General features: G+C 40.3%; 1 protein-coding gene and 1 non-coding gene across 2 annotated transcripts in view; both read right to left on the reverse strand.

Moving 5' to 3' along the window:
• The window catches only part of KAT6A (lysine acetyltransferase 6A), a 121,605-nt gene that overhangs the window by 108,597 nt on the left and 750 nt on the right, over window positions 1-12,258 (reverse strand). The window contains exon 2 of the mRNA XM_025394318.1: window positions 8,986-9,910. Coding sequence (XP_025250103.1) covers window positions 8,986-9,585 — 600 coding nt within the window. The 5' untranslated portion in view covers window positions 9,586-9,910. The remainder of the gene's footprint in view (window positions 1-8,985; window positions 9,911-12,258) is intronic.
• Window positions 4,182-4,253, reverse strand: LOC112630886. The gene has a single exon (XR_003121012.1). It is a non-coding gene; the product is annotated as a small nucleolar RNA SNORD112 (small nucleolar RNA).

A 12,258-nucleotide genomic window follows, 5' to 3' on the forward strand; every position in this document is an offset into this window, starting at 1 on the left:
CATTTTCCTGGGAACCAGCTGCAGCTGAATGAGTCCTAATCCTGCTCCAGCTGGGACAAGCAGAAGGGTGAAGTTACTCTTGGTCTAATTCACTCGCTGCAGATCCTTTGTGAAATGACTCCACCCCTGAGTAGCCAACTGGTAAACAACTTTATCAGAATGAAGCTCTTAATAATTCCTATACATAAATCAGAGCATGAAAAGTACTCATTATTATAATTTTAAGAAACACTCCCCAGGACACCAGAAAAAAATAAATTTTTAATTCTATTTAAACCAGCAAACTTGGCACCTAGATTTTAGTCCTCTTACATAGCTAAGAACCAAGTCGGTATGACAAATATACTTTCTCTAAAACTTTAAATGCAAAGAGAAAATAAATCTAAAAGATGTTAAGGAGATTCTTACAGCTTCAAGAAGACTGAATGATATAAATTTTCTTTGCAGATTCATCACAGTTCCTGTTATGTATTTGCTCTCCTAGTATTAAACGTAAGTGTAACAAAAAAAGTATTGGCCCACATGTCCAGGATGAACTAAAGAAAAACAGGCAGCAAGGATAAAAAAGAAACTTAATGTATTTTGCATTTCCTTATATTCATTTTCCATTTAGTTTTCTACAAGACACATGAAAACTTGTATTATTAAATACTATTAAATACCTATTAAATAAACATCATGTGCCTATAAAACTTAATCATATAGAGTTCTTTTGAGACTTCAATAAGAAAGTACACGTTAAAGCTCTTAAAAAAAAATCTCCCAGTGAGCTGAGATCTGGCCACTGCACTGCAGCCTGGGCGACAGAGCGAGACTCCGTATCAAAAAAAAAAAAAAAAAAAGTCTCCAACACATCATCAGCCCTTAACAAATGTTAGCTATTAATAGGTTTCTATAAGCAACTCTTTACATTCCCTTAGCCTACTGATGCAGGGCAAAGAAAAAACGAAGTTAAGATGGATAGATCCTCTAGATTTCTATTCCTGAAGCCATTTGTGGTACCTGATGTCTTCATTAATTTCTTCTTTTATTTCACCAATTGGAAGGTAGACCAAGAAAGAGTAAAGTACTCAGTCGCTAGAAAAATGTCTAGGTTGTAAGTATAAAAAAAATTGGTGGCTGGGTGTGGTGGCTCACACCTGTAATCCCAGCACTTTGGAGGTCAAGGCGGGTGGATCACCTATGGTCAGGAGTTCGAGATCAGCCTGGCCAACATGGCAAAACCCTGTCTCTACTAAAAATACAAAAAATTAGCCGGGCGTGGTGGCGGGTGCCTATAATCCCAGCTACTCAGGAGGCTGAGGCAGGAGAATGGCCTGAACCTGGGAGGTGGATGTTGCAGTGAGCCAAGATCGCACCATTGCACTCCAGCCTAAGCGACAAGAGCAAGACTCTGTCTCAAAAAAAAAAAAAAAAAAAAAGAAAGAAAGAAAGAAAAGAAAAATTGGTTTGGTATAGAACTTTGGATTAGTAATGGCTAACCCAAGCTTTAGTAGTTCAGTAGTTTTATTTCGGGGTGTGTCATGGGCTGAAAATTACCAAAAATGATTGAGCTAGAAGATCAAAAACATCTGTACACTTGGCCAGGTACAGGGGCTCACACCTATAATCTCAGCACTTTGGGAGGCCAAAGCAGGTGGATTACCTGAGGTCAGGAGTTCAAGATTAGCCTGGCCAACACAGTGAAGCCCTATCTTTACTAAAAATACAAAAATTCGTTGGGCGTGGTGGCGCATGTCTGCAATCCCAGCTCTTCGGGAGACTGAGGCAGGAGAATCGCTTGAACCTGGAGGCAGAAGTTGCAGTGAGCCAAGGTTGCACCACTGCACTGCAGTCTGGGCAACAGGGTGAGATTCTGTCTCAAAAAAAAAAAAAATGTACAGCTGATTGCACTTAAACAGATACTATTTTACAACATATCTCGGAGTTATTTTTCAATTTCTGAATTTTTAAAGAATAAATCTGCTGAGACAAAGTTAGTTCCTAACCAGATTTACAATTAATCCACCTCAATGACTTGTTAGTAACAAATTTTTATTTCTAGCCCACTGCTCCTGGTACATTTGAAGTCACAAACAAATGGTATGAACAATGATGTCAGAAATGTACAGCATGGGCCGGGCGTGGTGGCTCACGTCTGTAATCCTAGCACTTCGGGAGGTGGAGGCAGAGGCAGAGGTGGGCGGATCACCTGAAGTCAGGAGTTCCAGAACAGAACTGGCCAACATGGGGAAACCCCGTTTCTATTAAAAATACAAAAATTAGGTGGGTATGGTGGCACATGCCTGTAATCACAGCCGGCAGGCGGGGGAGGCAGTAGAATTGCTTGAACCTGGAAGGCGGAGGTTGCAGTGAGCTGAGATCAGGCCACTGCACTCCAGCCTAAGCGACAGAGCAAGACTCCATTTCGAAAAAATTAAAAAAAGAAATGTATGTCATAAAAAATGTTTAAATTATTAAATGTAACAATTATTGAGATCAATCCATTTCATACGTGATAATATTACAATATCTATGTTTACCACATCATTGTATCCTCAATATTTTATCTTTTGCTTTCAGAAGATTTTTTGTTTTTCTGTTTTCCAAAGTGATCAATCATTCTGTCAAGCAGTCCACGTAGCCCTGAACTTAACAGCATGGACAACTATTCATTTCCTTTTTATACAGTATCAAAGCAAGAATCTGAAATTGAAATTTCCAAGCTTACATTGGTTAACAATTATAAAATACCATGATTCTAACATATAAAATGTGAAACAACTCTACTATAAAGGTCATTTCCAAATAGCTAAATCAAAACTTGATCACTCTTAACTTTCAGTAACTTAAAAATATATCCCTGGCCAGGCGCGGTGGCTCACGCCTGTAATCCCAACACTTTGGGAGGCCAAGGCAGGCGGATCATGAGGTCAGGAGTTCAAGACCAGCCTGGCCAACCTGGTGGAAACCCCATCTCTACTAAAAATATAAAAATTAGCCGGGCATGATGGCGTGCACCTGTAATCCCAGCTTACTCGGGAGGCTGAGGCAGGAAAATCACTTGAACCCAGGAGGTGGAGGTTGCACCACTGCACTCCAGCCTGGGCAATAAAGCAAAACTCCCTCTCTCAAAAAAAAAAAAAAAAAATCCACATTTTAATCAGTATCTCTACATCAAAAATTTAAATTCTAAATTCCAGTCAAATTCCGCTCTACTTACTCTATAATTTAAAATATAAATTCCAATAAAACAAAATAATTTTGACTCTACTAAGAGTTGACCATAGAGATGTAACTTAGAGTGAAAGGAAAGAGATTTATCATTGGATCTTTCTGCTCCAGGTTACCTAGCTGGGAGTAACCTGAACAATAACATTAGTTGACAATACCTCTCTTCCCTTTCCAACTGAATGCTTTAGCAAATTATAATTCTGTTCCAAAATACTATGCCACCAAATAACAACACTTTTAATGAGTTGGCTGATTACCATGAAAGAGAATACTTTTCTGGGCTAGTAATACAGAACACAAACTATATATATTCAAGTAAATTATGTCAGTGTGTAAAATGAACTCAGAAGTTTGAAATCAGGTGAAAATTATTCTTGGAAGGAAACTGAATCTTTCCAAGACTCACTATATAAAGATAATTTTTTAAATGGACCATCACAATCTCAAATAATTGCCTTGCCCACTAAACATCTAATTATTTCTCAAAGTCATGACACTTAATTGGTATGAAAAAATAATAATATAAAAAAATTAACAGCTCATAAACTAAAAAAGGCTTTCAAAAAATGTATTTTGTATCTCTATTCTGTCTGCTTTAATCCCCTCACAGGACCTAAGTCCTAAATCCACTGTTCACGGCAGGCATTCAAATGTTTGCTAAATAAATAATGAATAAGTGAAGTAAATGGAACAAATTACCTTACAGTAATATCTATATATTAAAAATAAATTTACAAGGAGGAAGTTGCTATTTAAGCCAGTTACACACTATTCTCCTCACCTATAATCCCATGATTCAAGGAAAGCAGTATTTCTGTCCCAAATTAAAGCACTCTGGTATAGCCATACAACTGATCCCTACCATGCCTATCAGAAAATTTCTGTTAGTGACAACTGAAATGAAAACTAGCAAGCATAGAAATTATCTTTAAGGGAAAAAAAACGGCATGTAGGCAAAACCTTTTTTTAATGGACCTCAGATATACAAAACTAGATTACTCATAATCTTTGGTTCCTAACACATTCTTATCACTGGTCCAAAGTGAGTTTTCAAATCTGTTCTGCAAAAAAGAAAAATGGACACAAACAACGAAGGGGGGTGGAGAATTTGTCCTTTTACAATTAGGAAATGTGCTATGAAGTTAACACCAAGGACATTCATGAGTTTGTACTTGAGTGCAGTGATAGCCATCATACGTTACTGCTCCTAAGAGGTGGTCAGTATGGCTATTAGAAAGAATTTGGAGCCAGACTGCCCAAATTCAAATCCTAGCTCTGCCACCTAATATTTGTGTGACTTCTGCAAGCTACTGAAATCTCTTTTATGCCTCAGTTTCTTCACCTGTAAAATAAAAGTACCTATTTCACTGCTAGTACTGTTATGTTATTAATAGCTAGCTAACCTAACAGTAGCTAGTTATGTTAGAAGATTAAATGAGTTAATATACGTACAGCATTAAAGTAACGCCTGGCACATAGTAAATAAACAAATAAATAAACTCACCATGAACTACCACACTCTAAAGTTAGCTCAAAAATTTCCCTTATAACATGGGTTAAAAACTTTTTTTTTTTGGGATGGAGTCTTGCTCTGTTGCCCAGGTTGGAGTGCAGAGGCACAATCTAGGCTCACTACAACCTCCACCTCCCAGGTTCAAGCGATTGTCCTGCCTCAGCCTCCCAAGTAGCTAGGATTACAGGCACCCCCCATCATGCCAGGCTAATTTTTGTATTGCTGTAGAGACAGGGTTTCACCATGTTGGCCAGGCTGGTCCTGAACTCCTGACCTCAGGTGATCTGCCCCCCTCGGCATCCCAAAGTGCTGGGATTACAGGCCTGAGCCACCAGGCCCGGCCAAAAAACTTTTAATCATAGTATCCCATGGATTCTCCTCAGTACTTATCAATGTGAGAAGAATACAGACTAAAGTTCAAATGTCTTCACAAAAACTCCTCTTAAACGTATTCCAACACAGTTGATCTCCCAGAAGGATCAAAACCACTGCTGAAAATCTAACATACAATTCCTTCCAAAGGTTAGTATCACAAAAAAAAAAAAAAGGTAGAATTGAAACCGGAAAAAGTAAAGAGGAACTTGCTCAGGTTACTCCACGCAGTCTTTGAATTTCATCTTCACCTTACAGTTGGTCAGGTTAATAGAAATCCCTGCATTAGCATCCCAGAGAAGACAGAACTGTTTCTGTTCCAAGCAGATTGCCTGGTCCACAGTAGGTGTTCAACGACTATATGCCAAACCAATTAATGCCTAAAAGTGAAACTACTTCTGACCTATACACCCTCCTTTCTCCATCACTGTCAAATAAACTCTGGATAATTTTTTTTTTTTTTTTGAGAACATCTAGGTTCGTAACAGCAAACCATCAATTCTGCATATGAACTGACTGCGTAGTTTGAAGGAAAGAAAATAGTTAAAATACAATAAAAGGGGCAGAGATAATCTGTTCAAAGGAATAATCCCTCACCCTAGAGTTCACTGTATTACGATTTTGAATGTAAACTTTTCCTTTCTTTGGGGGAAGTCACACAAGTAATTCACTACTGAAAATAAGACTCCATTTAAAAATACAGAACAGAGCTCATCAACTCTAATTTAATAGATGTTATCATGAAATTAGTTTTCCAAAGAGATCAGTACACATACAAGTCTACTTACTCAAAGAAACAAACTCTATTTTCCCACATGTCTAAATTGAGTTACTTCAGTTAACAACACTATAGGCAGGGCGCGGTCCAGCACTTTGGGAGGCTGAGGTGGGTGGATCACCTGAGGTTGGGAGTTTGAGACCAGCCTGACCAACGGGGAGAAACCCTGTCTCTACTAAAAATACAAAATTAGCCGGGCATGGTGGTGCATGCCTGTAATCCCAGCTACTTGGGAGGCTGAGGCAGGGGAATTGCTTGAACCTGGGCGGTGGAGGCTGCGGTGAGCCAAGTGCCATTTGCACTTCAGCGAAATTCCGTCTTTAAAAAAAAAAAAAACTATATATGAAAGCAATGTAAGCAAATGGGTATTTCTTTTTCATTTTTTCAATTATTAAATCACTTTTGTTCTTCTCACTTTATTTCTCCAAAAGCAAATGGGGCCAGGTACGGTGGCTCATTCCAATAATCTCCGCACTTTGAGAGGCCGAGGTCGGCAGGTCGCTTTAGGTCAGGAGTTGAGACCAGCCTAGCCAACATGGTGAAACCCCGTCTCTACTAAAAATACAAACAAACAAAAAAAAAAGTAGCCAGGCGTGGTGGCACACATCTATACTCCCAGCTACTCAGGAGGCTGAGACAGGACAATCGCTTGAACCTGGGAGGCGAAGGCTGCAGTGAGCTGAGATCACACCACTGAACTCCAGTCAAAGCAAAACAGCACATCTCTACTGAGTTAAACTTTTCTTAATGCAAAGGTGCTATGAAATGGCCTCAACAAAGGTCCTTAGCTCAGCTGCAAAATAAGGACTGTTGGATTAGACGGTTCTCAGGGTCCCTTCCAAAAGTAAAATCCCAGGGTTCCAGGACTTGGATTTGCCTTGCACTGTACTATACTGACTACCTTTTAAAAATATGCTCAAATGACATTTTTATATGGCTAATATTTTTTAAAATTAAAATATCTATTGATAATTCAAGCAAGTGTAATTACAATAAAAGCAGACAACAGGCCAGGCATGGTGGTTCACGCCTGTAATCCCAACACTTTGGGAGGCAGAGGCGGGTGGATCACCTGAGGTCAGGGGTTCGAGACCAGCCTGGCCAACAAGGTGAAACCCCGTCTCTACTAAAAATACAAAAATTACCCGGGCATAGTGGTGCATGTTAATCCCAGCTACTTGGGAGGCTTAGGCAAGAGAATCGCTTGAACCTGGGAGGCGGAGATTGCAGTGAGTGAGACTGCACCACTGCACTTCAGCCTGGGCGACAGAGCGAGACTCCGACTCAAAAATAAATAAAAGCAAACAGGTGTCTTAACAAGAACTTATAACATCTACTTCACAGGTATGGCACTGAATTGATCTAACTATAAATTATTTCCTGTTTCCAGGCAGTTAACCTGTTAGATCATTTAAAAATTGTAGCAATCCAATCATTGTATTTAACTTCAGCCACATGTGATAAAGCTTCTACAGGTAAGAGTTCTTAGAGCATACAGAATAAAGCATTTTAATTACTTGTCTACTTTGAATTTTTAATACATACTCTTAATAAACGCTCAAATTATATAGAGCCATTTTATGAATGAGATTCTCTGTCAATTCATGACTATATGAGAATGATTTCAAGAGTAATAACAGCAAGATTATGTTTTATTTCAATGTTCACAGGGAAAATTGAACCCTAGAATAGATCTCTAAAACTTTCATCAAAGAAAAATACTGTTAATTTTCAGTTGTTGAAGAAAAATCTCCAGGTATTCAGTGGGCTGCTAATAATACAACAAATTTAGATCAAATCTCAAATTTTCAAAATACATTCAATGTTAACTTTACCATCTTTCCACCCTAGGAGTACCCCCATCATCTTAAGCAAAATGAAGACCATTTTACTTATGTCTACCAAGGTGTACAGCAACTTAAAGCATCACTGCTCTAAGCACCTCAAGAAAATTTACAGCTAAGATACTAGATCAATGTAAAAAACAGGTACTAACAAAATTCTCCTAATCTCCAAATATCTATTTAAGCACCAAAATTTACTGTTTAAGAAGTCGTACTTTCAACTATACACAATAACATCCTAAAACACAACAGAGTAAAGTATACACCTGGGCATCAAAACTTCCAACTCTCCAGAACTTTACCTTTCTGTTTTTAGAACAGGTGTCACTCAGTTGTCCAGGCTGGAGTGCAGTGGTGAGAGCATAGCTCACTGGAGCCTCAGACCCCTGTACTCAAGCAATCCTCCCCAACACAGCCTCTCAAGTAGCTAGGACTACAGGCGTGCCCATACCTGGCTAATTTTTCTATTTTTGGTGGACATGGGGTCTCGCTATATTGCTCAGACTGGGCTCAAACTCCTAGGCTCAAGCCATCCTCCTGTCCCAGTCTCCCAAAGCGCTGGGATTACAGGCATGAACTACTGTACCAGGCCCTCCAGAACTCTTCTAATTTAGGATACTGTATTCCTGTCCCATGCAACTACAGCTGTCATAAATAACAACATTCAGGACTTGATCATATGCAAAGCCATAATACATGATAGAAAGCTATAATACAAACAGCAGAAACAAGAATTGCTAAGTTTGTTTAGTTGCGCCTATGGGTCATGAGAATCTGTCTCATTCCTGTCTAACGAGTAATCTGCAACAAAATGGAAAATAGAAAAAGACAGGTTCTCAGAGTCATCTGCTTGTTTCAAATTCAAGTCTCCAGGATTTGGCTGCTCATCAACTTCCAGTAGTAACGCATTGTAAGAACCTTTAGTTAAAAGTTTTATAGTCTCACGCTGGACTACTCCTCAAGCAAAATAATAAAAAAAAGCTTTTAAAAAAAGGTTTTAAACTAATATGCCACTTTTTCACTGCAATGTAAAAAAGTTCTTTTAAGAAGATTAACATTCTACATTTTTATCTTAGGCTTCAAATATTTCAAAGTACCAGAACAAATCTATGTTGTCATAGCTACAACTCACCAATAAAAAACCAGAGGTGATGACTCCACTAAAGTCCCCAAACAAAAAACTTGAATATAACTTGCCAGAAATGTAAATTTGTAGCATCCTATATCATCAGCTCTATAAACCCGGAGGCATATGCCATTCTTACCTTATCCTTTTCATGTGGAAGAAGGGACACTGGAGGTAAACAGGAAAGAGACTCACAACACTCTTTCCCATCCACATTGGTTGCTTTAGTGTTGAGCCGATAAAGAGGTCCATCTTTAAGGAGTCTGCCATGGCCAATGGCACGTTTGATAGCCAATCGTAACTGCTGGTGAAAGCCAGAGGCAGCACTGCCTCCAAATAACGCAGACACATCCTTCTGACCTTTCAAAAAACGTTCAATGCTTTTCAAAGTTGAGCCACCAGACTCTGCCAAGCCCTCAACTGCCCGCTTTATCAGTTTATTCCAATCCACATTTTGTTTATTATCCAATTTTCCATGGTTCCGAGGCTTAGGAAGTGCTATTCGCCCAGGATTATCAGGATCTTTATAGGAATTGAGTCCTTTATTTGAGACCTTTAAAATCGTTCCATCTTTAACACTCAACTCCAATTGTTCTAAAACAGTTTTACGATCCAAGCCATGGGATGAAGACACAGCATTGCATATCCTTTCTTCTGAAGGACGCTGTTTCTGCTTTTTCACTTTTTTGATGGCCTCCAAAATCCACTCAGTATAAAGCGGGTTTGCGAGTTTTACCATGGTGAAGGATTCTGTATATCCATAGAGTCGTTATCCCTTATCCTGATGCTGAGTAAGTTTTACACCATGGAAACCAAGATTCTCGGAGGCTGGGAACCAGTTAACCATAGCATACAAGTTTTCTGGCCTAAGTCCTTCCTCCTTTCACAAAACAGAATGCCTCCCCAATTGTACTATAGAAACCAAAACAACCTGTTGTTTGAAATGTCTTCCAACTTCCCAATGAATTTCTCAATAGCACCACACATAGGTCTTGTCATAAAGCTGTAAGAACTCAAGAATATTTCATTCCCGGCTTCAGAGCAGAAAAATGTGCATCTTATGCCTGAAAAGCAATGAAAATAAGGTCAGTTTTCTACCAACACCTATTTCGAACGAAAATAAGCATCCTCATCTTAAAGCAATCAAACAGCAAGTGTTTAGTGGGCACCTTTGCCAATTTCCAAATTTATCTATTAACATTCCAAAACAATCATGTATGTAAACCATTGGGATAAAAAACAAAAGAAAAAAAAACATGAGTAATTAGGATACAATGAGGAAACACGATGAGTGTTCTAAGAATGACCTTAAGCTACCACTAACCAGAGGGGGTGATGGCTATTCTGTACTCCGCAATCTCTGCTCACCAGTCTAGGAATTTCAACTCTTCCTTGACATCTTTCCCCAAGAAACTAGTCAGCACTTCAACAAGTATCTGGATTAGTAGAAAGAATCCTGCAATGAAAGTAAGAGTGAATCTTTCATCTTTCAAAATTCTAGACATTCAGAGTGGACAAAAACAGTCAATAAGATAGGCAGAAAACGATTGAGAAAATTTTAGCTATTTCTTATATGAAAAGAAACAATGAATACAATATGCACACCCAGTTTATAATTTAAGTATAGTATTACCTTAATCTTTCCTAATGGAAACAAAAATACTATTGAAAATAGCCTAGTGTGAAAGTGCTGCCTGAATTTAACAATAATTCACTTACATTCAAATTTTAAGAATTATATGCTGATAGCTTCTCCTAACCCAAACTAAGATGTTTCCTTACATTCAAATTTTAAGAATTATATGCTGATAGCTTCTCCTAATCCAAACTAACATGTTTCTATCCATATGCTGAAGAGAGTCACAACTGTCAAACTGCATATAAGTAATCCATAGACAGGAAAACTAGACGTGAGGAAGGCCCAGAATCACTGGGGTCAACGCACATGCTACATGTCAAATGTACAGTACAGAAAAAGAAATGTACCGGCTACTTGTGGGTCTAAAGAGACACCCAAATAATAAAGATATAAATTCAAGATTGCTGTCCTGAAACGAACACTAATAAAACATAAACACAAACATACTGTCTCTCTGAATCAAAGTAAGTATCCCTACAAAAGAATCTGGTAGATGCAATTTTATTTAATCACTAAAATACTGAATTCTGAATCTAACTCTTTTACCTCGAAAACTAAGTTTAACTGAAGTGTTTTTTAGAACTTCTGCTCTCATTCTAGAGATCATTTGCATTACAATATAAACAATGCTAGACAAATGGCTCCCACAGCAACTATTCTTAGTACTGACATTAAAATCAAACGGAAAACTAATACACACTAGGAAAGAGATATTACTATTAACTCTGATAGGAAAGAAAAGAGTGAAGCAAACATTCAAACCTGAGCCAAGATTTGTTTTTAAATTAGCTGCCTAAATAGAAGCCCCCTGGGAGAGCTATGCTTCAATTTGGTGAGGGTCTCAAGAGGGTAGATATCAGAGTATTATTACTCCAAGCAAGCTCATTATACAGATATTAAGTCTAAACTAAAAGAGAAGCTACAACCTGAGTTTAAGCTGGGAACGAACGTCCTAATTAACTAAGCTTCGCAGGTAAAAAAAAATGAGTGACAGTCACTCATTGTCTTTCCGGCCGGGATTGTCATCAGTCTCCTGGTCTTCGGAAAGTCAAGCGCCTGCAGCCTCAGATCTTAACTCCCGGAAAGTACACTAGCGGCTAGAGCGAGCGCAACTCGCTTCCGACAGTCCTTCCCGTCCCCATTCCCCACCCCCAAACACGTCTTCGCGCTCTCTTTTCAAAGAGCAAGAAACTTTAAAAACTTGGATCCGCACAGCCCCGCAGCACGCCGATGGGCGCTGCGCCGTTTCCACGCGATGGAAACAGACCCAGAGCACAAGTTAACAATGAAATCACGTGAAGGAGTTCAGAGCGGTGCATCGCCCCGGCCCAGCTCCGCACCCTAAGCTCTGGGGGCCGGCTCCAGGGCGGCGCGGGCTGCTGGAGCCTGACAGTAGTGCACCGAGCCAAGCGGCGAGGTTGACAGGCGCCCGGCCTCCCCTCGGCGGCGGGGCTGACAGCCCGGCAGACACAACACCACACGTGCTGCGCCTCGCACCACAACACCCGCCGGCCTGTCAGCCCTGCTCGCTGCCTCAGCCCGGCTTGGATCCCCGCGCCCCCGGCTGGAGACCAAGCCGGAGCCGGAACCCGAGCCGGAGCCCTAGCGCCCGCGAGCGCGGGGAGAAGAGACCCGGCCCGGCCGGCACTGCGCGCGGCGGGCGGGTGGGCGCGCCCCGAGGGAGAGCGGGCTCGCCGGCTCCGCCAGCCCGAGGCTCCGCGGCCTGGGCCGCTCGCCGCCCGCCCACCCGCCGGCTCCCCCAGGGCGGGCCCG

This window comes from Theropithecus gelada, chromosome 8 (genome assembly GCF_003255815.1).
Source record: "Theropithecus gelada isolate Dixy chromosome 8, Tgel_1.0, whole genome shotgun sequence".
Lineage (NCBI taxonomy): Eukaryota > Metazoa > Chordata > Mammalia > Primates > Cercopithecidae > Theropithecus > Theropithecus gelada.